The sequence below is a fragment of the Stylophora pistillata genome, chromosome 6 (genome assembly GCF_964205215.1).
Source record: "Stylophora pistillata chromosome 6, jaStyPist1.2, whole genome shotgun sequence".
NCBI classification, from domain to species: domain Eukaryota; kingdom Metazoa; phylum Cnidaria; class Anthozoa; order Scleractinia; family Pocilloporidae; genus Stylophora; species Stylophora pistillata.
The window spans coordinates 32,738,399-32,765,132 of NC_142524.1; the positions used below are offsets into that span (position 1 = coordinate 32,738,399).

A 26,734-nucleotide genomic window follows, 5' to 3' on the forward strand; every position below is an offset into this window, starting at 1 on the left:
TTCCACAACCTTGTATCCTTAACCTCTAATGCTGTTATAAGCACAACAATAAATGTCACTCAGCTAGAACCTTTACTTTTCAATTTTATTGCAACCTTTAGTACAAAATGTGTTGTTAGTTTTAATGGAAACTAATGTTGTTAGTAATACATAATGCACTTGCTAAACATATTTTACTCAACATGCTTTTTGGACTAATGAAGTCATCTTTGTTAATGGTAGAAGAGCTCCTAGAATTTAATAAGCAAGTTCTAGATAGAATACAAAAGTTTGACCTCTAACAAATCTTGTATTTGAAAAAGTCATAAGAAAATGTAGAATGGAAAACCAAACAATACCACTGCTGCTTTCAGACCTGCACCTAAACCTGGCTTTGTACCCATCATATCATCAAATCATTGTTTTCCTGAGGCATCTCCCTTTCCAAGCAGACCTTCATACCACAATCTTAACTTTCCTCTTCAGGTAAGTTTTCAATGTCAAGCTGCAGAATATTAGATACAACAATTTAAACATTGAAATGAAAGTGGCCAATGGTGCACAATCAACAGCCAATTGATCCTTTCCTTATTAAAGCAAAAAGTTACCATAAATAATCATTTGTGCAGTGCAAAATTCTTAAGCTACTCACGTCCACATCAATGCCAGGTGCATCAAAATTGAAAACTTTGGAGTAGAAGTAAAATTCTCCATCAAGAGAGAATTTGATGTTTTCTGCTTTGCGAAAACCATGCTGTTCACCTTAGGGAAAAAAAAACAATAGCATTATTAAAGGATTTATTCAATTCAATAGTTTATAGGTTACATGAAAAATTAGGTGAGGAAAATGTTTTTTTTTTCCTGAATGCTGAGGAACTTTCCCATTCAGCCTGCTCGTGGTAAGGGGACAAGGGAACATTGCACAAATTAATAAGCCTTCAATGTTTAAAATCTCCTCCATGAACAAATAATCCAAGCTAGTATTCTCCTTTTCACTCTTACAAAAGTGAAAGTGAGTGAATTGAAATAAGAGTTTTAACATCATTAGACTTCAACTGGAATTGTTTCTGGGTCATAACAGGCATAACCTTGTTTCTCTCTCATTGTATTATTTTAAGTACTTGACCAACTGATTTCAGTCACAGCATGCCTGTTTCTTGTTGAAAAGACAGGGCATTCAGCAAAAGACAAAGCCCACAGTTTAACCCAAAGTGTACAAGGTTATAGCTTTGTAAACACTAAGCCGTCAACACACTACCTTCAAAAACTTTGTATGCCACAGGAAACCCATTATGCTTGACTGCATCATACATCTTTTGAGACTGTTCAGGTGGAACAATCTGATAAACAATAAACAAATAAAAAAACTGAACCTATTTTGCTCGCATCTCACTATCTAGTTAAATTCTAGGAAAACAACTACTGCTGGTCAGAGCAACAGCTTGCATTACGAACTGTAGATTTGAAAGTTTTAGGTTGAGCCCTGGTTGGACAACATTGGCACTTATGTTGGTTAGCATGCTTAATTCCAGGTTGAAAGGTCCTGGTTGTAGACCTGGTTAGGTCATTGTCTTGTGTTCCTGAAACAAAAACATTACTCTCAGGTACAATGCTTCTCTCCACCCCAGAGAGTACATGGGTGCTGGCAAACCATCAGAGAAGCCTGGTAAAATGCTAAGGGGTATCCTTGCAATGAACTAGAATCCAATTATGGGAAAGAACCAATCCTCCTCACAGATGAACTCCTCTGCTGATTAGGCCAGTTGAAACTGAGTTGATTGAAGTTCTACTTTTACGCTTGGCTAAAACTGTATCTCACTGGAGAAAATATTTTCCTGATCTATCAGTCAGAGTTTCTGAAAAACTCTGGAACATATTGAAATTAATTTGACCCTAAACTGGTACAAGAGAATTTTTTGTCTTTATCAGATGTACATTTGGTTCCTTATATTTAACTGCTTGTAATCAGGAGCTTTTCCAGTAATGGGCAGAAGCTTGTTGTTACTTGACATTTTCCACTGGCTCAAGAAAGTCTGATTGCAAGGAAATAGTCATAAAAAGCTCACCTTGTCCTCAGAGCCTTGAAACATTGCCAGAGCAGCCTTACACTCGCTTGCATGAAATACTGGTGATCTCTCATCATAAGTTGCTTTATCTTCAGGATAAGGACCAACTAGTGTTTCAGTGTAGTGACTCTCAAACTTGTGCGTATCCTCTGCAAGGGCTGAGATGTCAGACACTCCATAATTGCTTGTGCCTGCACTGAAATCTTTATGAAATGTAAGGGCAGATAATGCAACAAAGCCGCCTGCAGAGCCACCATCAATTGTAAGCCTTTTACCATCAACTTTGCCTTCACTAGCCAGATACAGTGCACCATCACAGCAGTCTTGAACATCTACCAGTCCCCAGCTGTTATAGAATCCATACATATTACAGTTATAATTGTTTCTGAATACACAAATATCGTTTGTGAAAAGAATGAATCTTTTAATTGAAAAGCAGTAATTCACTTCAGGTTATGTATTAGTGTTTACTTATTTGCATCTGTTGTTCTTGGAAGCTGTTTAGAACTCCATTGTTTCATAGCCAGGGGATTTAGCAATCTAAACAGCCACAAAACTCTGTAGTTGGTGAAATCTAAAAAGGGCATAAGCCTTTGTTGGTGTTCTGCTTGGGAAGTATGACAGATATACTGGTGTTTTTCACTTGGTGATTTATACAAATGTAAATTTCAATTGTTCTCTAGTTGTTCACCCTTATGTATGGTTATCAACAAGATATCATGTGTGTGTTGGTGTCTAACTGATTGACTTATTAAAAAAAATATTATTAATAAATAACTTCTTGATTAGGAAAATGTTTATTGGGGATTTACCATCTGAGTCATATTATTGGACACCCGATATAGTGCACTGGGTCATTCATGCTGCCATTAATTTTGCAGTAATCATTGAAAAACTTTGGCAAACAGGTCATCCCAGGTGTTCCTTTGAGCAAATTTAAAACATGGACTGGAATCACATCTAAACCCGATACTAGTAAATCATGTATTCAATTCCTCCCAAAACTGGGAAATGACTGCTTGTACACAAATTGCTTCAAGGGTACCAGTATTTCAATATTTGTAGGATTTTTCATTCAGCACTTAAGGCAAAATGAGGTTAAAGACACCCGCTAAAGATGACAAACTAGCCTCTGTTGGTCAGCTACTAGCTCTTAATGATAACTTTAGTTTGTGCACTCACTTTGTTTTAAGAGCATCCCTGAATTTTCTGCCAAATCCTGTACTGCCACGGTAGTTGACATCCAACACTGCAAAGCCTCGCGATGTAAAATACTGTTTCTTGAGATCAAGTACTGGTGAACAGGCACTGGTGGGTCCACCATGAACCTTCACAAGTAGAGGAGGTTTCTCATCATCTGGCCCTTGATAATCCTTGTTCTGAAAAAGTTCAAGACACAATGCATGAAAAATACCTGATTTGTAAAGAGTGATTGTCCCGTTGTTTGTCAGGGAGTGTCCAGTCACAATTTCATTATTAGCTTCCCTTGTTCAAAATGAGGCCATGTCTCTTATGTGAAAAATGTAACTGATAAGTTATGTAATTAAATTACAATTAGTCCTTTAAACCTCTCCATACAATGTTACCCCTGAATCAAACATCAAGGTAACAAGAATAAATTAAGGAAATAATCACCAATAAAAGAAGCTCTTGATTGTTAAACAAATTCTCCTTGTTAGCACCTTGGGAAATGTATAGAGAACAGTATGGAGAATAAGCATACTGACGTTGGGGTGTTAAGTGTTAATTTTAAGAAGAATGGTGCTTGAGTAAGTTTGCTTCAGCAGAGTGGTTTTACATGCTACCCAAACTTGGGTGTGGCATGGGGTGTTGTGTTTTGTAAGATGAGAGACTTGTACTTCACAACATAAACAGTAAAAAATATTTTTCATCATCTCAAACCCTCAACTTGTTGCTAACTCAAACTGGAAATTGTCAGTAATGACAGGAGAAACAACAAAGAACCTACCAAAAATCCTTAAAGTAAAGATAGATCTATGAAATATAATGACAAAGTTGATCTTTTACACAAAACCAGCCTTAATGTTCAAGGTTCCCCTTTGAAAGATAAACTAACCTGAGGAGGATAGTAATATCCATAGGCCTTTGCACCATCTCTTGTATCCCAGCTCACTTCTTGAGGAACACTTAAGTACCCACGATCAACAGATGCACTGTGAGATTCACGGATAACTGAGGATTTTCCAGAGTTAAGGTCCAATTTTATGAGCTTTGTGAACGTCTGTGGACCCCCTGCCACCATGTATGCATACTTTCCATCTGGAGAGTATTCCAACTTGCCAAAAGATTTGTAATCATCCTCTTTGATTGTGATAACTTGCTTTTCACCAGAGGGTTTGAGGCATGCCAGCTCCTGAAAACACATATAAAACATTGCCGGAAAGGCAAAATATAAATAATTATATCAAGAAGAACAACTGTGAATTATTGTTCTAGGTAAAAAGGTAAGTTAAAGTCTGTACTCAAGTCAAGTGCCCCCCAGCCAGAGTTTATCCCAGTTTCAATAGCATGAAGCAACTAGGAGTATTACTCCCCCCCTAATGGAATGCTATTCCATTGCAGGGTTACCCCACTTCATTTCATCAGGCTTCACACACAGTTTGCTAGCACCCATTTCTACTCCTGGGTGGAGTAAGGCACTGTGAAAGTAAAGGGTTTTGCCCAAAAATACAACATGTCACCCAGCTAAGTCTCCGACCCAATTTTTGGCTCATTTCAAAGTAGCAGTTGACTGAAAAACAATATTTCATTATCTAGCTATAATGAAAAAAGTCATACCGAGCCATGAATCATAAGAATGTCACCATTGCTGGTGGGACTGCAGGAGTATGGACTCTCTCCAAATGTCCAGGCTGGCTGACCAATCTCTTCAGACTGTGGACACAAACTGGTCTCATTGTCCTCATCATCATCCAACTGATAGAGATTCCACCAGTTTGTTTTGTCATGGATGTAGAGGAGCTTGTCATCTGGAGACCACTTTGGAAGGATGACGCTAATACCAAGTCCCCCTGCTACCTAAATATATGGACACAAAGAGATATTACAGATAATCAGTCTAATAAAAAGAAAAAAAGCTTTGTAGCGGAAGACCTTTTTGCATCTCCGTGATTTATCTTTCACATTTCACATCCCCTAACCCTTTACATTCTAATATCAGAATGCATACTCGCCTTACTATTATCTACACTTTTCTTAAGGCACTTATATGGAGAATTTGTCTAATAATCAAAAGCATATTAATTAGTTAATGATCATTCCATTTATTCTCATTACCTTAATGTTTGATTCAGGGGTGATATTGTAAGGAGAAATTAGATGCTGGTCACTCTTAAAAGTGTAAGGGTTCATCCAACTGATGAAATTAGAGAAAGAATTGTCAGAAAAAGACTCAGTTCATGCCACACTAAACAGCACAAGTGAACAAGGACTCTACTTTTGAGGCTTTCAAATGCATTTAAGACCCATACGATTTTAGTAATGACTTTGAGATTTTCAACAGTGTCCCTACCTTTCGTTTTGTTTCTTCCTTCAGTGAATCTCCATCTGATGTTATTTCTGCTAGCCAAAGCTCAGTGTCATCCCATGGCTTAAAATAAAAAAAATTGTAGAATAACCTTCACAACCACCTACTTCCCAAATTTCTTAATTCCAACTCTTGTCTTTAGAATACACAATCATGCATTACCAAGGTATTGACCAAGCAGGAGGTTAAGATGGCTGGATATAAGCAGAGTTTTTTTGTGTGTTTTTATTAAGGAGACCAAGTTGAGTTCCATAAAAGCACAAGAAAAGAACATATTCTTTTTTTTTTTTTGCATGGGATCATAGTGAGTAATCTCAAGAAGGGAAGATGGGACCATCTGGCCTGCTCAGGTAGCCAACCAGAACACAGGATTAATTCATACACATGTATTGCCTACGGGTGCTGCCAGCTATATTTAACAATTATTCGCCGAAGGCGAGGTGAATATCATCGAATAATCCCCGAGACGAAGTCGAGGGGATTATTTGACAATATTCACCGAACTTGAGGCGAATAATTATTTTAGTATAATTTCAGAGCTGAACAACGAAGAAATTTCTAAAATCATAACATTTTAGTAACATTTATTAACATTTTAGTTTAACATTTTATATAAACCGTGCGGAGTGGTTTATATAGCGTCATATAAGGAACCGCTTGACCACTCAGATTGCTGGAAACTCTTTGTTCAGCTCTGAAATTATACTAAATGGTAATATTGAAGATTATAATGGTGTAGAAATTTTGGTATTTTTGTAATTCCCTCCTGCTAACCACCCTACTTTTCCTCTCCAGGGCCTTTTCCTCTCCTGTCAATCCAGCTTCTGTCACCCTATTCTATGTAGTTCTTAAAAGCCCCGTGATCCCCACTAGGCAGACAGAATGAGAACACAAATTTTGTTGTTTTGATAATTATGGCTCAGACCTAGTTATAGTACATGGTGAAATTTTTAGCTCTGTGGGTGTAATATTCAAGGAGAAATATAGTCCATCAAAAACTGCAAAATTTCTGGGTGGTAAAAGTGCTAATGAGCTCATACATTCTATGTAAAATATTGAGTTTTTAAACCGTGTTACACAAAAAGTATTCAATGCATCAGGCTCGTATTCATTGGCCGAGTTAATCGTACTTTGACCTTTCGATATTCAGAACTGATTTATCTTTAGCTCCATCAGAAACTGAATGCTTATGCTAATGAGGCAAATATTGTAAACTAGGATTCCCCTATTAGGTCAATGTATTATACCTGGCCACATAAAAATTTAAATAACTCATTATGATTTTAATTTTACCATGTTTGGGTGGTTCCACTGCACCCAGGCCATTGTGCCATTTTTGGATACCCTTGGAGTTGAATAAAAATTAGCTCCTGAAACCTGCAAATAAAAAGAAACAAAATATATTGATTCAATTGACATCACAAAATGCATGCTTGTCAAACCCGACATTGCAAAGTTGGTATGTATCAATATCAGAGACCTTTAGATTCCAAGACATGTATAAGTTAGTGTTTGGACAAGACTTTCCACTACACTAAGTAAATTAACTGGGCACCCAGAGCAGCACATTTTTTATGAGGAAAAAGCGTTATTCTGTTATCCTTTCTACAATTTTTTTTTTTTGCAAAACTAGACGTCTAAGTGGTAAAAACGAAATGCCAGCAAGTTACTGGTATAACATTTTTAATTTCAAAAAGGACTCAGCAATGTCCAGTAACATTAAACAGAGCAAATTTGTGATGGATAAATGAAACAGTGATGCTTCTTGAGTTATATGTTTCTTTGTGAAAATTCAATTCAAAACTTGTACTGGTGGTCATGCTTTTCTTCAAATTTTTATGCCTTTCTTTAAAGAGCAAGAGGACACAATTTTCCTTTTACTTATTGTTTTGAGCAGGTTCAACCTTAAATTCTGTTGTTAATACATTCACTGTGAGAACATTTTCAAGAATTTCTCAAAAAGAGTTGTATCAATGATAATATTAAAAAACATTTATAAGCTTTCAGATCATAGGAATGAAAGCTCTGTCACTGCTACAAATCCTTTATGAATAAGAGAAGAATTCCTCCTTGCCACTATTTACTTCCATGATGACTCACCAACACAAATTGCTCCTTTTTTTTACGATTGATAGATACAACTGTGTTTTGTGCCTCTTTTGCTCCTTCAGTAAGCACTTCATGATCTTCACGTACACAAACAATTATGTTTTTTTTGTACATGGCACCATCGGCATATCTCCAGTCTTTATGCTTTGGAGTGATAGGAACGGGTTCAGTTCCGGATTTCTTTATCTTCTGGCAGTACATCCTTTGATCTTTAAAATTGGAAAAGTAGATACGGTACTTGTGAACAAAGAAAGCGCCCCCTCCATATTCGTGGACAAGTGTTCGACTGCTGAAACCATCTGGGGTAATGGATTCTAGTCCCCCACTCCAGCAACAGATGACATATCTTCCATCTTCCTCTGGCCGCATCTCTGACCAGAAGACTTTGTCTACAGGAATAAATGACAAAACAAAGCATCCATGAATCCACTTCAATATACTAACCTTTAATATAATTTTATCACTGGTACCTTGAGAGCACTCTTACTTTAAGGATTGTTAAACCAAGGCCAAATTAATCCTATCAATTCAATTTAAAATTGGTCTCTTCAAGATTGAAGGGGCCCTAATCAAAATTTTTCCTTAATTGGAGGGAAATCTTAAAATAATTTTATAAACTAGGAAGACAAATGCAACATAGCATAATGTTAAGCAATAAAAAATCTTAAAGGACTTGCATGGCTAAGGATGGACAAGAATGACTGATTATATCTGCAAAACTTGAAAAATGTTTGCCATCAAGCCTCTTCAAGCAAGAATAAAGGTTAACATGAAAATTGATATCCATCTTAGAAATTTAGACTAGACTGTAATGGATTTTGTATGTTGAGAGCTCTTAATGAACCAGCCAATGACCTTGGTGCATTCTTCTGAAATGTCAATGCCATATTTACATAAGTTAAGATTCTAATTAGGGATCATTGTTAAATAAAGACTATCATGTCACCTTTAACAGAAAAGTCACTCATAGATAACATATAAGTGAATGGTCTTTCTGAAATTATTTAAGTCAAAAAAAACTAGCACACTGCTGAGCAAGAAAACATGTTTACAAATCCCTTTGGCACCCTAACTTGTGCATGTTTGATGTACACATTGTTGCAATTGTCATTATTAATTCATATTGCATGTTTAAGCTTAATTGTACAATGTTGAAAGTCCTGCAACACTGAATCAAATAATTTAAATGAAAGAGGCATTTTTCAGTCTCAATGATGAGCATGAAGCCACTTAAAGGCAAAATGTTTACTCATAGATTTAAGAACAAAACAGAAGTACCACAAAAAGAACTGTAGTTATTTATCACAATGAAATGCAATAACAAAAGAATGCAATTTTTTATCTCATGATGTACTACTGATGTAGATCACAACATCTTGAAATTATGCCTACTGCAAGTCTTCTTCATGATCGTGCAAAGAACACAGGCAGCAGTGTAAGTAGTGGAAGTGAATGCACAGTATGCAAGATAAATTATAGCATGTTGTACTTTAGAATACAGTATTCGCATACTGGATCTCGAGCAACCCATGCACTCATCTATCTCTGGTGTGGTAAATATGTAAGCGCAAACACATTTTAGTAACGATAGCCAAAATTACCAATGAATATGCTCCAGTCATCTGAAAAAAATTTTGGAACCAAATACGGTTTGAAAGAGGTATGCGGAGGGTGTGGCTGGCAAAACCAAATCAAAGCCTTGAAGTGGAATCAAAGCAGCTTTGAAATTCCTGGCTCTGCAAGGCAGGAAGAATAGTCGAGCTGTTATAAGCAGTAGCTAGATCTTTATTTCAGGTGTCAATCTTTTTCATGAAATAAAAGAGAGGCATTGGGTCACTAAGAAATGGGGTTCTGAACCATCTTCTTTAGGCAGCTCGTAAAACAAGACCAACTGGTTTATTTTTTCTTTGGACAGACGATATGTCTGGGGTCTTAGTCATAGAGCATAGATTCAGCGTCTCTTTCTGTAAGCCACATGTATATATCTACATGTTTCGGGCCTTGAGAATATAAATTTCAACAGTTAAAATTTTCCCCCTTTTCCCCAAACATAAAAAAAATTAGTAGCGGAGAAAAAAATTTACTTAGTCCATTATTCCGTTGCTCACGCGTGCAGAGCTTTCCGCACGCTATCGAGTCGCTTGCCTGGTGAGCTTTTTTTTTTTCAACCGTTTCCGAGACGCTTCTCGGAAAAATATATCATTCCACTTCTTCTTATGAAAGTTCGCCGAGATCGTTTCCGATCATAACCTAAAGATAAACCTGCAACGTTTAAAAAGGAAACTTATAAGAAAGCCAGTGCTTTGACTGACATAAGCTATGATCGCCATGTGCTTACACTCCACTCATGAACGCTCGTACTCTCAGAGGCATTTTGCACTCGTTGTCTCTTGCACTGCAGACACTAATTTAAAAGCACGCTCACCTTCTTGGAACGGGTCTATCCTAACTTCCATTAGAGATCTTGATTCTTTAATCACAACATCGCTATCAATCGGGCTAACCCAAGAACCGTACGGCGCAGTAGATCCCGCCATAATCTTCTACAATGAAAGGAACGTGAAACCGTCTGTCTGTGCTTCATGCAAATTCTTTAATATGAAAAGGTTACTTGAATTGTCACGCAAATGACCTTTACAGAAAGGCCTTGATCAGCATGCATCCGCAAGGCGGGAGGTCAAAACAAAACTGACTCGTGACCAACAAATTGTCACGATGGACTCGGTAGAGGGTACATCCCCCACGCTGAATTCAGCCAATAAAAGTGCATTTCTCTCTTAATTCTCTTCATTTTTATCGAGGATCGATAAAAAAAGATGAACTACATTGCCGGCGTGGAGCTCGGAGGCACTACATGTATTGCTGCAATTGCAGAGTTAAGCCAACCAACAAAGATTATTGAGAGTTTTGAAACAGACACCAAAGCCAAACCACTGGAGACGCTCTCAAGTTTGACGAAATTTCTCAGACAGAAGCTTGCGAGTCTGGGCATCAATTCATATGCAGCCGTCGGAATTGCGTCCTTTGGGCCTGTAGACCTGCGCAAGAGTTCCCTAACCTACGGCTTCATCACCACAACTCCAAAAGAACCTTGGAGAAATACTGATATTGTTGGCTTTTTCAAACAAGAATTCGGCGACACTACTCCAATTGGGTTCGAAACGGATGTCAACGCACCTGCGATGGCTGAACTTGCGAAAATTGAACACGATCCCGCGGATACACCCACGGTGGTTTACATCACTGTTGGAACTGGTGTCGGTGTTGGGGCTGTGGTGGGCGGGAAACCCATTCACGGGCTCCTCCATCTCGAGGGAGGACATATAATGGTACCTCCCATCCCTGGGGATAGCTACCCTGGGGGATGTAGTTTCAACCATGAGTATTGTATAGAGGGCATGGTGAACTCTAAAGCAATTGCAGCTAGAGCTGGGGTAAGCCAAAGGGAACTCCACACCCTGGCAGATGATCACGAGGTGTGGGAGAGGGCTGCCTACTACCTTGGAGTTCTGTGCCTAAACATTACATATCTGCTCTCTCCTCACGTGATTGTCTTGGGAGGAGGAATCCTGAAGCGTAAGATACTTTTTGGCAAAGCAAGAAAATGGTTCAAGGATTTACTGAAAGGATATCTTGATGTGGAGAAATTCAAGTCAGAAGAAGGATTGGCAAGTTACATTAGAGAAAGTGTTTTTGGTGATTCAACTGGAATTATTGGTGCTTTAGAATTAGCCAGGAAAGAAGTGTCTAACAAGGAAAATTAAGACAGTGTGCCTCATACAAGTGGCAGAAATTAAACTACAAATTTATTGATTAATGGATATTTAACAATTTTCAGTTTTTTTAATTTAATTTCCTTTGGCTCACCATTCAATAGACATTTAATTTAAATAAAATGGAAACTATAGAGAATTGTATGCTTTGGTATCATAACATGAAAAAGAGAATTTGATCAAATGAATAAAAATGCAATTTGTAATAATATATTATTCAGTAATTGTTGATAGTAATGTTTTAGTCTTGCTTGAGTATTGAGAAACTTTGTTTGCTGCAAACCAAGTTGGAAGTTTATTTAATTTGTACTAATTTAAAGAAATTTAAATCAGTCTGATACAATGAAATATATGAAGTTCATATATTTTGAACTGCGATATTAGATATGTATGATGCATTATCACTTTCACGGGTTTATTACGAATCAACTTAACGGCCTGCTCCCAGTTGGCTTGTTAGCTCAATTGGTAGAGCGCTGCACTAGTATCGCAGAGGTCAGTGGTTCGAGTCCCGTACAGGCCTGATTTTTTTCAGGTCTGATTTTCGCTATTGCTTAAATAGCGCTATCTACTGCAAGGATTGTGCATCATACGTATTAAATCAGTCTGTAAAATAAAAGAAATGTGGTGCCTGTGGATACAATTATTCTACTTATGTTGATGCAAATGCATATAGTCTTTGAAATTTATAGGGGAAGAGTTTTTTTTCACAAAGTACCAGTAATAAGTGTATAGGAGGTGTGGTGGCCTCACGGTTAGTGCACTCAACTCTTGGGTCAAGTGGTCCAAGTTCAAGCCTTGGCTGGGGACGGTGTGTTGTGTTTGTAGTAGTAGTAGACATCTATATTTATACAGGACAGCCCCTTCAGTGTAGTAAACACTGGTATCAACAGGGGTCCTGTTAACCACCCATCCCACCCCAGGAGAGGACATCCATCACACAGTAGTCTCATGCGTGGGAAATTAACGTCTCCTGCCCCTAACCTTGCTGGAGATGGGACCTCCATTTATATTCATCCCTATCCGAGACTAGAATATTTAACCATTTCTTGATGTTATAGAAAGGTAGGATATTCTTCTCAATTATTTTAAGACCCTGAGCGTTAGTCCGGCCAGGGCTCGAACCCTCGACCTCCCGCACAAAAGTCCAGCGCTCTATCCATTGACCTAACTGGGAGGCGGTTAGGCAAGACACTTTACTCTCACAGTGCCTCTCTTCAGTGATTAAATGGGTACCGGAGAATATAATGCTGGGGAAGACCTGGGGAAGACTAGCATCCCATCCAGCGGGAGTAGAAATACACTTAGTGGCTTCATGCTAGGGAAACTGGAGTCAAGTAAACTTGACTTGTAAACAGACCTAACTTAAATGAGTCCATGAATTGGAGATCAGTTTTTCTGACCCTATTATAATGAAAATTTTACTAAATATTGTCCATGCTAACCAAAGTGACAAATCATCCACAAGGAAAAGATAAAATACCTTTATTTGAGTTCCAAAGAACATTCCAACAAAAACATCAAAACTATACAACACTTTGAGAGTATAAAAATGACAAATAAATATGTCTAACTCTGATGATAATGTGCTTTGTATTGGAAAGTATTCTGATAATTTTCATCACAACAAAAAGTGTTCATTTTCTGTCCTAGAACATACACCTCAAGAGCCCTATCTACTTAACACGTGTTCTTTATTATTTGGCGTCTGAGTTAATTCTTTAGAGACCATTTGGCATTGGAATGAAAAGCATCAATTTTGTGTTGCTTATATAGAGAATAATCTGTTTACAGGCACTTCAGAGAAAATGATTTTGTAAACCACAAGATTGACAATTAAACACCACAAAAATTGCAAGATAAAGAATAGGTTGTATGTGCTTTAGAAAAAAAAATACTTTGACAGCTGCAACACCACAAATTAAAAAACTGGAGCAACCAGTATTTTTGAAGAAATGTTTTTTTTTTTACAAATTCACCAACTTCATCCTCTCTGAAGGCTTATGGATGGTAAGTACAAAAAAACAACTGCCATGATTCAACTTGTCTCCTTTTTTGCATCATTCTCTAAAAGAGCAGATATCATACTGAAAACAGAAAAGAAAATTAATATAGTTCATTTAATATAATGTATCAAATCAAGTTTTACTGATAACAAATTCAAACCTACAAGTTCATTTGCCGAACAAATCCAAACCCTTAAATTACAGTGACAATGAAAAATGGTTTACTTAGTTTTCTTTCCAAGCCATAGGGTTAGAAACACAAAAAAAATGAGTTGTGTGAAAGAGGGTTTTTTCATTTAGAGAGAAAGGGGAAAAAAATCCAACTTAAAGCCTAGATTTTCCCCTATCTATTATCATACAACTTTAAACATCTCTCTCATTTTACACCCAGGTTTACTGCCTGGTAACTTTATCTTTTTCAAGAAGAGAGCAATTTTAAGAACAACTCAAGTTACAGAGGATCTTCAGGATAACAGATGTTTCCAAATTAAGGCTATTTTGTTAATTTCCCTTTGTGATAATTTTTTGGCAGAAAAATACCACTATCAAGAGAGAAACTGAAACTTACCTGTAAAGATATAGAAAAAAGAATAAAAGATGGAATCCAAGCTTAATCATAGCCTCTTTAATAAACCCCTTAAGTTCATGCCTATTGTGGATCTCTGCTGGGTCATACACACCAACATTACCAACTGGTTTGTTAACAAATCTGAAGTCAAAGAGAAGATAGTTTTTAAAGCAAACTTGATATAATTCAGGGAGGTGACCTTACAATTTTGGCATTCCTGGAATTTTCATTCATGATTTTATTTACATATTGCCAATATATAGAATAGAAAGATGGTAAGTTTTGAGCTTGGTAAAGAAATGGAGAAAGATGTTTTTTTGTCTTGTCATGGGCATAGGCCAAAGGAAAAATTCTTTGTCCCCATGCAGAATTGAACCTGAGACATTCAAAATTTGCCCTCCAAAGCTCTCCCATAGAGCCACATAGAGCCACAGAGACTCCATGGTGAGCAAGGTCCATTACATATATCTTATTAGCCAGGCGAGAGGGCCGTACTGGGAGAATATCGGCCTGAGGTCTTGACAGTACGGACCGAGCACAGCGAGGTCCATACAAAAAAGACCGAGGGCCAATATTCTTCCGGTACAGTCCCGAGCAAGCTTGGTTAATAAGAGATTTATTATACGACTGAAGTTCAAAAGGACACAAGTACGGTATCATTCGGGACCACTCGGGACAGTGCCCAATCCAATACTGAGAGAATATTGACCGGCAATAGAGAATTTTGATTGGTTGATTTTAGTTATTGGCCCTCTGACTGCCCGAGTCGTGTAATAAAGAGTCCATATATAACATGCATCTTGCATACTGCTAGGATTGCAGTGTTGAAAGTGTCATGTTTTGTAAATAAAAGAGAAAGATGGAGTGCTGAATCCGAAGGTCTGAGGTAAGGTTCAATGCCTCATGGAAGAGTTTTGCCAATTACTTACAATACTTTACACCTCTAGTCCTCTTCCCTAGCACTGAAATGGCCGGATAAATTTAAGGGGGTGGGGTTGAGTGGGACTCTGCCACTAGAACTACAACCCCTGACCCTTTATGAGAGAGGAGAAGTTCACCTTGCTAACCTGCCACTAGAACTACAACCCCTGACCCTCTATGGGAGAGGAGAAGTTCACTTTTCTAACCTGTTCACAACAAAACATTGTAATGCATATCCTCCTTCAGGAGGTCCCATCAAGCATATTCACACAGAATATCTAATGCTCAAACATTATTCCAGGCTTAAAGTCCTTTCAAAATGTTTATTAGAGAAATTCTATACCCTGTCAAATTTGAAGGTTTCTCCCCTTTTCTTGGTGTGCCACAGAAAAACCCACCTGAATACAAGCCAACCAAATAGAGGAGCATTGAGCAAGAAAAATATCCACTGAAAATGTACTAGTAACAATACTGTTATTACTCCATGGGCAACCATTTCTGGAAGAATCCACTGGAAAAAAAACAAAACAAAACAAAACAAAAGTAGAAAAACATACACATGAACGTTACATTTTGTTGTTGGAGTAATTTGTGGATTTCCTATATTTAGAAAACGACAGGAACAAATAACTTAACTTATTAGCTGTAGTAACAATTAATCTGTAGCAATACTTTCAGATAGATTATGGTATCGTTATAACCATCTGTCTTAATTTTGTTTCTTAATTTTAAATTTATCAATTAATTGGGGTGTGGTTTAAAGTTTCGTTTTATTCAAATCCTCCCTGGTTAAATTGGGAAAAAGATTTTTAGCTTACATATCGCAAAATGACACTTACCACGTTAAGTCTTCTGCAGCATGTGGTGGCATTGATGTAGTCGCATTCCAAATCCGACAAGTTAATGATCTTGGCAAAAACTCGAGTTAACAAAAAATCTCGACAACGTAAAAAATACAGAATTATGATTTTAGCTTAGGCGCAAACGAAACAGTAATAAGTGAATTTGTAAATGATATATTTATGAGGTGAATTACACCATGTTCAAGGTTATGGTTTTGTAGCTGAACTGAATTATGTCTGATGATACTAAACTAAGCCGGAATTTAAAACGTTAAGTCTAATTTAACAGTATGAAATATCGATGCAAATGACATGCATATGGAAGCGAAAAAATAGTTGTATAAACTACATTTTTACAGAAAGTTAATTCCATAATAATGTACTATGAGTTTATATCAGTTGAAGGATACAAAGTAAACTGTTAAAAAGAGTAACGCAGCTCCATCTATAAGTCCAAATATATACAACGCTGCCTCAGACATCTTTAAATTCTCTTGACCGGGTCACAACGAGAAGGGGAGTGGGAACAACAACAAAGAAACGAGGCTGAACCGCATATCCTATACTCAGTAGAGAGGGATGTGGCGGAGTTTTTGTATTGTACAAGCAGGTATGGAGTTTTTGGTAAACTTAATAAATGACTAATCAAAGATAGCCTTTTTAGTTCCATAATTATTCCGTAGTAAAATCTGAGGATCCATTTATGACAAATTATTGATTAAAATTTCATTTGACAGTTTTTTACTACCCTACCACACTGCGTATGAAAATTTTCTTCGTTGTCAAGACAAAACATAAAGCCCGCGCGGTTGTTACGAACTCAGTAGTCAATATGGCGTCGAACCATGGAACGGCCGTTATAAGAAATCTCTGTTATACAGCGCCCAGACATCCCAGAACAAATAAACCAGCAACTGAAAACGAAAGAGTAAGAAGTTCTTTAGAAGTAGAACCACTTGAAAATGATGGATTTACCGATTTTGGTGGAAGAAAACTGCCATCTTCTCCCAGACACAAAAAGCACCACCAAGGTCACAAAACCAAGGTGTCGGTCAGAGAATCTCTATCACATTCTCTTCGTGAGCTTGACGGTGTTGACGAGGAGAATTTCTACGAACATCTATTAGCGCTGAAGAATGAACACAAGAAAAGTCTAAAAGCGCTTGAAAAGCTGTATTATTCTGAAAGGGACAAACACGACTACGGGTTTGAACTAGACTCAAGGACGAAAATAGCTGTGAGAGATTTTGATGAATCTAGAGTCCAAGAACACTTCCCTTTGCGTGATTATAATCCTTTTACAGGAGCAGAAGAAAGTGACGAAAAGGAAGACACTGCAATTTCAGTCAGACCAGAAGATTACATTAGGGACATGTCAATTAGAGATGAAAGAACCATAGAAGATAAGGAAAATGAAGGTAAGGGAACGATGTATCATCATTGGTAATAATAGTAATAATAATAATAATAATTAATAATAATCTTTATTCACTATAATCACTAAAAGTATTTACAAAAATTAGGATGAAATGCTTAAAAATCGAAAACAAATGCATCAAGATGTCCAGTAAAAATCCCAGAAAAAGCTCATGGATACACACTTCTTATAATGATTATAATGATGATCATAATTAAGGTATAAATATTACAAAACAAGTTTAAAAAGTCTCTAACTGAGAGAAAAGTTTTGAATCTCTTCGGTATTAACTTAATAATAATAATAGATTTTTCCTTAAAAATATTTCACAAAAAGCAGTTCTCTAAAGAAAAATTAAAAGTTCAGTAAACTATAATAATAATAATAATAATAATAATAATAATGATAATAATAATCGAGTTTCCAGATGGGATTTTTTAAAAATTGTTTATTTCATCTTTAAATAATAATAATAATAATAATAATAAATTTATTTCAAAACTTAAAACATTACAATAACTTCGCATGGGTAATGGTTTTTCGTCTCGTACATTTCCAAATTAATTGACACGAAACACATCCATTAAATTCGGTTCTCTAGGATCAGACTCGTATCAGACCCAAACTAACTTTGGTAACAAAAACGACCTTCATATAAAAATCATGAAAGCAACTACTAGTCCATATTGAAAGGATTTCAAAAAACGTGCATCGAAATTAGTCTTATAAAAGTAAATTACATTAAAAATATATATGAGAAGGGAAATGACACTCTTACTCTAAAAACTGTTAAAACAAATTTTTAAAAATATCTAGCCTGTATTTACCATGCATAGCTTTATCAATTAAAAAATCTGTATCAAATGTCTCAAATGTTCTCCTCTTTCTTGTACCTCTTAAGCAGAAGAGGGCGCATCGTAAGAGCTCAAAAGAGATTTTGGCTCTAATCCAGGACATAGTGGTAGAGTGTGTTTCACATTTCTTAATGGATATGAGTTCAGCTAAGTGTTTATGGTAAATTTTGCATTCAGTGCCCATCCCTCCAGTAGTACTAAAGATCAGGGGCGTAGAGGATCCTTGCTCTATTTCCAATACTCTACTGGCATACTTTCGTTTCTTCTCATTTTCATGATGTTTAAAGACTTGCTCAGATGTCTTCTCACAATAGGAGTCAGCATAAGGGTGGAATACCCTCACATCAAAGTATGCAGACTTCTGTGGCTCCCAAAAACCTCTGGCTAGAATATCAAGACGAGCATCTTGGGAAGTATTATTATTCAAAATTTCCCCTGTAATCTATTGCAAGGGAGGCTCGATTTCCACATCTTTACATACGGTGCTAAGCAGTGCTGCCTCCAGGTCTCTGATCTCATTGTGGCGTTGTATCACAAATCCATCATTTCTGCAGGTCACTGCATGGTTCACGTCAAAGATGTCACCACAGACGCACCGGTTTGGGATGTCAGAGAATTCCCAATTTTATCTCAGCTTAAGGGCATCTCTAAATTCTTCTTCATTTAGATCGTATCCTTGGTCTTTTAACGGGATGACAGTGAGCCAACTGGAGGCACCTCTTTCTGATTCTTGTTCTTTCACTTTGAGCGAGTTCAGTGTTAATAATGGAAACTTTATTTGTGTTTTTAAATGTACAATTGTAAATCTCACTACGTATAGGCAATTTACAAATGCTGCTTGAGATTGGCTTATTCAACACACACACAAAAATCAAAATTGCATCAAATCTGGGTTGTCCCAATTCCTATTTCTACAACAAAAGACATAATATGTTGCTCTAATAGCTATATTTATCATTTTCTTGATTATGTAAAGTTGCTGCTTTTTGGCAATGCCTATGTCATTCATCATGCCTAAGAACGTAGAGCATTCATCTGAGAAAACGCCAAGGGAGCTCATGGAGAGATTTACAAATTTCACACATCTGAAAGTTCTACTCGTTTCGTTGATCAAATTCCGATATTTTCTTTTTTACGCACTGCATTGTTGTACAAGTCAGATTCAAAACCAACTGTTAATTCTAGAACATATAGGCGCTTGGACTGGGTTAGGACAAGAAGATCTGGGCGATAATTTTCACCAGTTATTATAATAATAATAATAACAATAATAATAATAAAATAAAAACCTTTATTCACTATAATCACTAAAAGTATTTACAAAAATTATGATAAAAATTGGCCCATTTTGTTTAATAATAATGATAGCAATTATTTACAATTTTAAACCATATATCTAATTATTTACAAATTTTAAAAGAATTAATATTAATATTCACTATTGAGAACTGATTACAATATATGAGAAAAGAAAAAAATTAGCATTACTAAATAGGAAAAAACTATTAAAATATAAGGACCTAAAATTATGAGTGCAGATGTAGACCTGCTACAGTGAGGGTGAAGTCTTCTGAGACCTCGCGCAATTTAAACAGAACTCTAGAACCTCTCTAGAACATCTGTGTACAGTTCTTAATATAGCAAATTGAAAGTTGTATTTGTAGCCAGGAATGACGCTGGCGTAGGATTCAGTATTCTTGTTCGAAAGGTTATTTGTAAGGGTTCTTAAAAAGTTCTGACAGTCAATAATAATAATAATGATAAAGAGGGATGGCAAGGACATTTGTTCACTGAGAGGTGGAGGGTCAAGAAGTTGGAGATGAATGCTTTTCTTGGATGAGTGAGTGGAAGACTGCGCCGACTCACACCATAGCGGGACTGCAGGAACTATACCTGCAACTCCTACCAACGAAAGTCTACCACCAGAAAAAGACAGGGACTCACATGAGTGAGGATGTGAAGTGCCGCATGTGTGGTAAGGCCACTGAAGCGCAAGTGCACATGCTAGCAGGTTGTGGAGCTCTAGCCAAGTCTAAATACATGACTCGGCATAATGCAGCACTTAAGGTAATTTTCTACAAACTCTTGAAAGACCTAGACTTAGTGACAACAGTGCCACCGTGGTACTCTCAGAACACACCGAAGCCACTTTATGAGAACAAGAGAAGAAAGGCACTCTGGGACATACCACCATATGCAGAACACGCAGAGGTGAGAAACAACAGGATAGACTGTACGGTTATAGACAAGGAGAGAAAGAAAGTAGTGTTACTTGAAATGAGCTGTCCATGGTTCAGTAATAGAGAGATCAAATGTGCAGAGAAGACGAACAAGTACGCCCCACTGCAGTGCGAATTAAGGAGATACCCAGAGTACAAGATTGAGCAGCATAACATCATAATAGACACACTTGGAGGGAGCTCGTTAAGGGTCAAGGAAAGCATACGCCAACTGATTGGAAGTGGCCGATGTCATTCAGTGCTAAGGAACATGTAGAAAGCTGTAGTCTCTAGCTCCCTTAACATTGCCAGGACTTTCAAGGTCCTATTGGACTAAGTTCTTCCAACGACGTTAGTTTTAAGTACAGGTTTTAAACATTTACTTCCATTTTAGGGTCTATGAGTATACCATTTTAAAACTTTTAGGTTTATTTGTGTCTGGACTTTTAAGGTCCTATCGAACTAAGTTCCTTAAACGATGCTAGGTTTGAGCATAGTTTTAATAGGTTGATGGAACATTTATTTCCTTTTAGTGTCTAGGGGCACACAATTTTATTAAAGTTTAGCTTTTATCTATTTAGTGGTGTCAATTGAATAGGCTACACCTTTGGCACCCTATATCAATTTTATTTGTAATCTGAAGCATTCAAAAGTGTATACTGCGATAATAATAATAATAATTTAGTAATGCTAATTTAATGAAAGTAGTTATTTTGTTGATAAAGATAGTAATGGTCATGGTGGTGTTGATGATGACAATGATCTATGTAGCACTTTCACCAATTGTCAAACATCTGAGAGCACTGAAAATCAAGTGCAATTTTTTTAATGTTAAAAGAGGAAAAAAACGAAAACGGTTGTTTGTGTAGATTCTCTTGAATCATCCAACAAAAGCTCAAGTTTAACACCACTACCAGACCATAATAACTATCTGTACAAGTGATGTTTGGATTTTGCAGGAAAAATAGGCCTGCACTTTGAACTGATTTTCTTTATGCTTCGAAGGTCAGATTCTTTCTGGTTGTTTTGTGGTTAGAGTTGAAATAAAAGAAAAATGCTGAGAAAATGTTGAACACTCAAACTGGAAAAGGGAAAAGCTCACCAGAGGCCTCTATGCAAACATAATGGATACTTTCTCTATTTAGTTTGTCATGATAACAAAACTTATTTTACAAAATTCTATATGCTCAGAATTTGGAGCAAATGGCTCCTGTTTTGTCGGAGCTTGAGCTTAAGTCATTCATTAACTCTTAGTTGCAGGAATTATGAAATAACAAGTTATTAAGTCTTGAAAATTTTTATAAAAGGTAATCAGTTAGGGGGCAGGGACTAGAAGGGAGAGTTTTGAACTTGATCTTGTGTCTGAACGTTGAAAAAGATATATTTTTTTTCAAGATCTAGCCATTATCTCTAAAAGTATTATTTCTAACTTTTTTATTTTTTTTCTGCAGGAGACTCGTCTTTTGAGGAACTGCAAACTTCACGAAGGAGGTCTCACAGTGATCCCTTAGATGGAGATTACTTGGAGGATGAGGACAGAGATGCGACCAGAGGCCGATCAGAAGATCACAAAGTCCTGTATAAAGAGATGTATCCGCAGAGATCGTCCGCGCTGGATGTGGTGGAGAATATGTGGGGAGATTTCTCAGTTTATGACTACCCCCCTGGGGACAGTCCTCCGCACGAGAAACATGCGAAAAAGAAAGAGTGGACCCCGCAGATTACCATTCCTAAGCCGTTTACCATGACAATGAGAGAGGCTAAGAAAAAGTCGAAACATATAACCAGATCACAAATGATTCTTCAGGAAGACTTGAAGAAGAAGAAAGAAAAAGAGGAAGCTGAGCTGCATAAGAAATTCCGCGCGCAGCCTGTTCCCGCTTCGACGTTTCTGCCTCTTTATGACGAGATTTCCCGGCAGAACGAACTAAGAAGATATCATGTTCAAGAGCTTAGCAAAGCGATCCTTAAATCAAGTGAAAAACCGTTCAAATTCATGAAGCGCGAGGAGGACAAGAAACAGATGCGTCGGACCAAATCTTTAAGCAATCTCGCGGAACTCGAGAACAAAGTCGATGAAAAAAAGAAGTTTAAAGCCAACCCATTTCCCGATCATTTGTTCGATCTGACTCTTGCAGACAGGATTGCCGAAAAAGAGGAGTACAGAGCGATTCGTGTGCGTATGCGCGCGCAGGAAATGCTGGCTGCGTCGCGTCTCCCTCCAAATATGGAAGCGAGAGGGGAAGAATACACACTTGGACATTTCCGCAGTAAGCTGAACAGAGAGGGTAATAAAAACGCTTTTATGACCAAAGAACACAAATTTCGACCGCAAATTAACCCGGACGTACCAGAGTTTGATGCGCTTCATAGTCAGTTTGAAAAAGAGATGAGGAATAAGAAAAAGGAGCTGGAACCTACAGTTGTAGAGCCCTTTAATCTGAGAACAGCGCGACTGTCCGCGACAAGGAAGGCCAGGTCGTCTGGGTCTCAAGAGGTCCCAGATACTGGCAGATCGTCACGGGATCGCTCGGCTAGTAGGGAAAGACCTTCTAGTGCCAGGCCGCCCACACCCCATGATACGCTTCCTTTTGGGTAAGTACGAATCCCTTGATGAAATACAATCCAGGTTGCCATGCGTCTTTTCTCAATAGAAAATGTAAGAACAAAATTGTGGGATGCGAGGCGCCGCCGATTGACTTCGAGCGGTCACTCCTTTTCGGCAAAGTCAGATGTTAGAGTTCGCGTGGAATGCTAACATCAATTATTTTGATGTTAGCATGCGTACTCAGATTGGTCAATTCTGTGTCTACTGTTTTCACATGGGTGTACCTGCTGACGTGATCGAATGTAATGACCAGTTTTCGTGCGCTTGTTTATCTGTCATGCACGATTGGTTCAATGAAAGTGAACTCTTTTGCTACAATGTATGGATGTTGTTACAAAACAAATGGTAAAATAACCACGCGATGTCCAATAGAACTCAACTAGTCATACTATCTTGACCTTTGAAATTGCAGAATTAACAAATGGTTAACACTGCAGCGCACACCGTTGAGCTGGTCATTTTGTTAGTTTGTGTTAAACCCGTAAAGTGATTAATGAACGATTGTGAATTTATGAATATCCCAATGAATAAAGGCTGATAGTTTCGAAAGAAACTGTTTGGGGCTGCGTCGGTGGGAGTAACGAAATAATTTGGATATATCAACAAAGTTGAAATGGTAAATTGGTCACCGTAACGATTCCAAAAGCTGGAATAATTTGGAATCGTTACGGTGGCCAATTTACTACGTCAATTTTGTTGATATATCCAAATTATATGAATATCCCAGTTGGCTTGTTAGCTTGGTTGGAGTCGCTGAGATCATGGATTTGACTCCCGTACAAGCCTGAATTTTTTTCAGGCCTTATTTTCACCACAGATTAAGTAGTGTTCATTACTGCGAAGATAACTCTCATATTCAATTACTGCTTTTCAATTTTTGTTTCAGAACCACAGAGTCTACGCGGTTACGCGAGAGTACAATCCGCAGGAGCCTGGAACACAAAAAAGCAAATGAACAAGAAGAGATAAAACAAGTGCAACGGAGGCAACGCCGACAAAACATGTTAAAACCAGAGGTGACGCGAAAAGTGATGGCGAATGATCACAGTGCACAATTGAAAAAAGCTGCTAAAGAAAAAGTTCAAAGTTTCAGGTGAGTGACCCATGTACTGCCGGGTGAATTATTTTCCGTTGTTTTCCACCGTTGTTGATGTAGCTTATTGTCCCTCTTGTGTGTCGTTAGCTCTCAAGCACATCGCTCCTAAATCCACATAAAATCTCGTTCAAGTTTATAACACGCGATGAGAGTAGGAAGTCTTTGTAGGTCCAAAATTGAGCTGACAAGGAAAAACGTCTCCATCGTTTCGGAGCGGCTGCGCGTTGCGTGCTTGGTCATGCGCGTATATCATACAGACGTTTCCAACCGTTATTAGAAGGAAATAAGTAACGTTGTTTTGATTATATAGATAGAGAAGAGTACGATTTTGATTGGTGATGAGACCAGTTAAGCAATTTTGGTTGCTTCTCCTGTGGGCTAAACAAGAACTAGGTACTTCGATTGCAGACTTTTTATGGCCGATGTAGCCTGCAGTGTAGGCGTCTTATAAGGACGAGCCAACGTTAAAAGCTCGTGATCGTTTATCTGAACGCCATGTTGGATTTGGATTTTGAGTGGACGGTAGGGGAAGTGGGCGGGAAGGGGCGGGAAGAAAATTGATTGTAATATTCAGTTTTCACTCCCCCCTCCTTACTTTTGACCGTCACTTGCCCCCTTGGTACAAATTACTTTCTCTCCCCAGCCCTCCGCTGCCATTAAAATCTGAAATGGCAGTCATTTTTCGTTAAGAAAAAACTGAGCATTCGCTCTTCCAAATTACGCCTGCCCTTTAGGAGATTAGTAGGAATAGGCTGTAAACATTTGATCCGTACAACATCACTATGAGCGTTGTCTCGGGGAGCTCAAGTTATTAATTTTATGACAATTTTTACTTCCTACAGGGAAGGTGATCGGGCGAGGAGAGAAGAATACCACCAAGAACTGAAAGAGATCCAAGAGCGTGTGAATAAACGACCTCTGCTCTTCGAACAGCAATCTCAAGCTACGGCCAGGCGCGCTGCAGAGCGAAAGTATGCGGATATCCTTCGTAGCGCAGGCGTAGAGGAGGCACTTGTGCGGGACTTGGTTACTAAGGATGGAAAAATTGTAGATGTTGACTCAGACGATGACCTCGAGGAGACTGGGTCCCAGGTTTATTTTGGCGGGTCAAGAAGGTCTTCAGGAGCAGGATATACGAGGGACAGCCATGATGGAAATATGGATGAAGACACGAGCGATATTGAAGAGCAAATAGAGGAGGAAGACGATGAAATCTAAACCATGTAAAAGAAAGGGTTGTGATTATCAGGCACAACTGTGAGCCTCTTCCCTTCCCTCTCTTCCCTTCCCTCTCTTCCCTTCCCTCTCTTCCCTTCTCTCCTTCTTTCCCCTCCCTTCCTCAAATAGAGGAAGAAGACGATGAAATCTAAACCATGTAAAAGAAAGGGTTGTGATTATCAGGCACAACTGTAAGCCTCTTCCCTTCCCTCTCTTCCCTTCTCCCTTTTTTCCCTTCCCTTCTCCCTTTTTTCCCTTTCCTCCTCCCTTTTTTCCCATCCCTCCCTGACGCAAACTCGAATCTAAGGTCTCATTTAATGATCTTTCTTATTAGACTTTAATTCTGTTTCTGACAAATCATGTAGTTAAACCTTTCGTAAATAACAGAACATTGTTGGCTGGCTACAAGCTCTTAGGATCTGACGCGTACATAACGCAAATGCAACTTGTCGAGAATACATGAACATTGTCTCTTAGGCGTGGGATGGAAGGTTGTGGTTAACTTTGTTTGAATTATGCGAGGTATTTGTGACTCAAACCAATAACACTCGACCATTAAATCATCTTTAGCCCTGAAATTTCATGCTGCAGTGTTGAAAACTTGTACGTCTCTCGGATAGTCAATCTCGTCTCTAGTCACCATCCCTTTTCAATAAAATTTTACTATGAAATATTCACTGCGTTTTCTTTGTTATGAAATGTCATGCTGCATCCATTCAGAGCAAAAGACACCGAATATTGTGACCTAAGGCGTATGTTGAGGTTGTTAGCCTGGGCCCAAGGCTGAGATTCGGGAGACGACATTTTCATATAGTACGCGTGGTGTGATTGGACGTTTTCACATAGTACGCGTGTTGTCTTAGGCCAGACTTTCGTTAATTTAACTCTGTGTCTACGTCCATCGTGCATGCATGACTAGTGCAGAACAAAAGACCTGGAGAGTTAATCAGACAAGATTACTAACTTAGGGCTAGGGTAAATTTTTGATTTGCAGAGATTTTTATTGCCTGACTGTACAAAAAAACCTCAAAAAGTAGTTTAACTCAGTTTAACCTTTGATTTAGAAAAAACTCAAACTTAAGTTTAAAATGATAATCCTGAATCAACCCCAACTACCTTTCGAACAAAGGCTGATAGTTTCTAAAGAAACTGTTTGGGGCTGCGTCGGTGGGGGTAACGAAATCATTTCAATCTATCAACAAAGTTGAAATGGTAAATTGGCCACCGTTACCTTTCGAACAAACGGCCTTATCATACGTTTCATCGGATCTATATCGAAATTTTCGAAAGTAATTGATTATCAACAGCCTGATACTATTACTATTACTATACCAATACTATTATTACTTCCTGCTGCTGCTACCATTAATACTACTACAACAACTTCTATCACCACTTTTGTTACTAAAATAACTCATACCAATTCTACTACCACCGCAAATATCGCAACTACTGTTACTACAACTACTATTATTACTACTGCTATTATTAGTGCAATAACTATCAATATT

At 37.8% G+C, this 26,734-nt stretch overlaps 4 protein-coding genes and 1 pseudogene across 5 annotated transcripts; 3 read left to right on the forward strand and 2 right to left on the reverse strand.

The window, feature by feature from the left end:
* Positions 1-67: 67 nt before the first annotated feature.
* On the reverse strand, positions 68-10,267 carry LOC111324950 (uncharacterized). 2 transcript variants are annotated; one of them, XM_022928613.2, is made up of 11 exons: positions 10,127-10,267; positions 7,693-8,090; positions 6,886-6,969; positions 5,578-5,655; positions 4,845-5,084; positions 4,123-4,419; positions 3,228-3,424; positions 2,046-2,391; positions 1,238-1,319; positions 632-741; positions 68-484 (listed from the first exon to the last, which is right to left on the reverse strand). In XM_022928613.2, the coding sequence occupies exons 1-11, from the start codon at positions 10,236-10,238 to the stop codon at positions 449-451; spliced, it is 1,980 nt and encodes a 659-aa protein (XP_022784348.2). In that variant the 5' UTR covers positions 10,239-10,267; the 3' UTR covers positions 68-448. The 2 variants fall into 2 exon arrangements, with proteins under 2 accessions (XP_022784348.2, XP_022784349.2); XM_022928614.2 differs by lacking the exons at positions 68-484; positions 632-741; positions 1,238-1,319 and adding an exon at positions 1,336-1,559.
* Positions 10,268-10,516: 249 nt separating this feature from the next.
* Positions 10,517-12,117, forward strand: LOC111324951 (uncharacterized). Its single transcript, XM_022928615.2, has one exon. The coding sequence runs from the start codon at positions 10,518-10,520 to the stop codon at positions 11,463-11,465; it is 948 nt and encodes a 315-aa protein (XP_022784350.1). The 5' UTR covers position 10,517; the 3' UTR covers positions 11,466-12,117.
* Positions 12,118-12,944: 827 nt separating this feature from the next.
* Positions 12,945-16,327, reverse strand: LOC111324893 (protein cornichon homolog 4). Its single transcript, XM_022928558.2, has 5 exons — positions 16,222-16,327; positions 15,809-15,877; positions 15,368-15,480; positions 14,049-14,189; positions 12,945-13,561 (listed from the first exon to the last, which is right to left on the reverse strand). The coding sequence occupies exons 1-5, from the start codon at positions 16,291-16,293 to the stop codon at positions 13,513-13,515; spliced, it is 444 nt and encodes a 147-aa protein (XP_022784293.1). The 5' UTR covers positions 16,294-16,327; the 3' UTR covers positions 12,945-13,512.
* A 296-nt stretch (positions 16,328-16,623) lies between these two features.
* Positions 16,624-25,375, forward strand: LOC111324989 (protein FAM161B). The gene is made up of 4 exons (XM_022928671.2): positions 16,624-17,229; positions 21,753-22,896; positions 23,796-24,002; positions 24,848-25,375. The coding sequence occupies exons 1-4, from the start codon at positions 16,644-16,646 to the stop codon at positions 25,221-25,223; spliced, it is 2,313 nt and encodes a 770-aa protein (XP_022784406.2). The 5' UTR covers positions 16,624-16,643; the 3' UTR covers positions 25,224-25,375.
* LOC111324990 (uncharacterized) lies at positions 19,801-20,711 on the forward strand (annotated as a pseudogene).
* Positions 25,376-26,734: the final 1,359 nt, after the last annotated feature.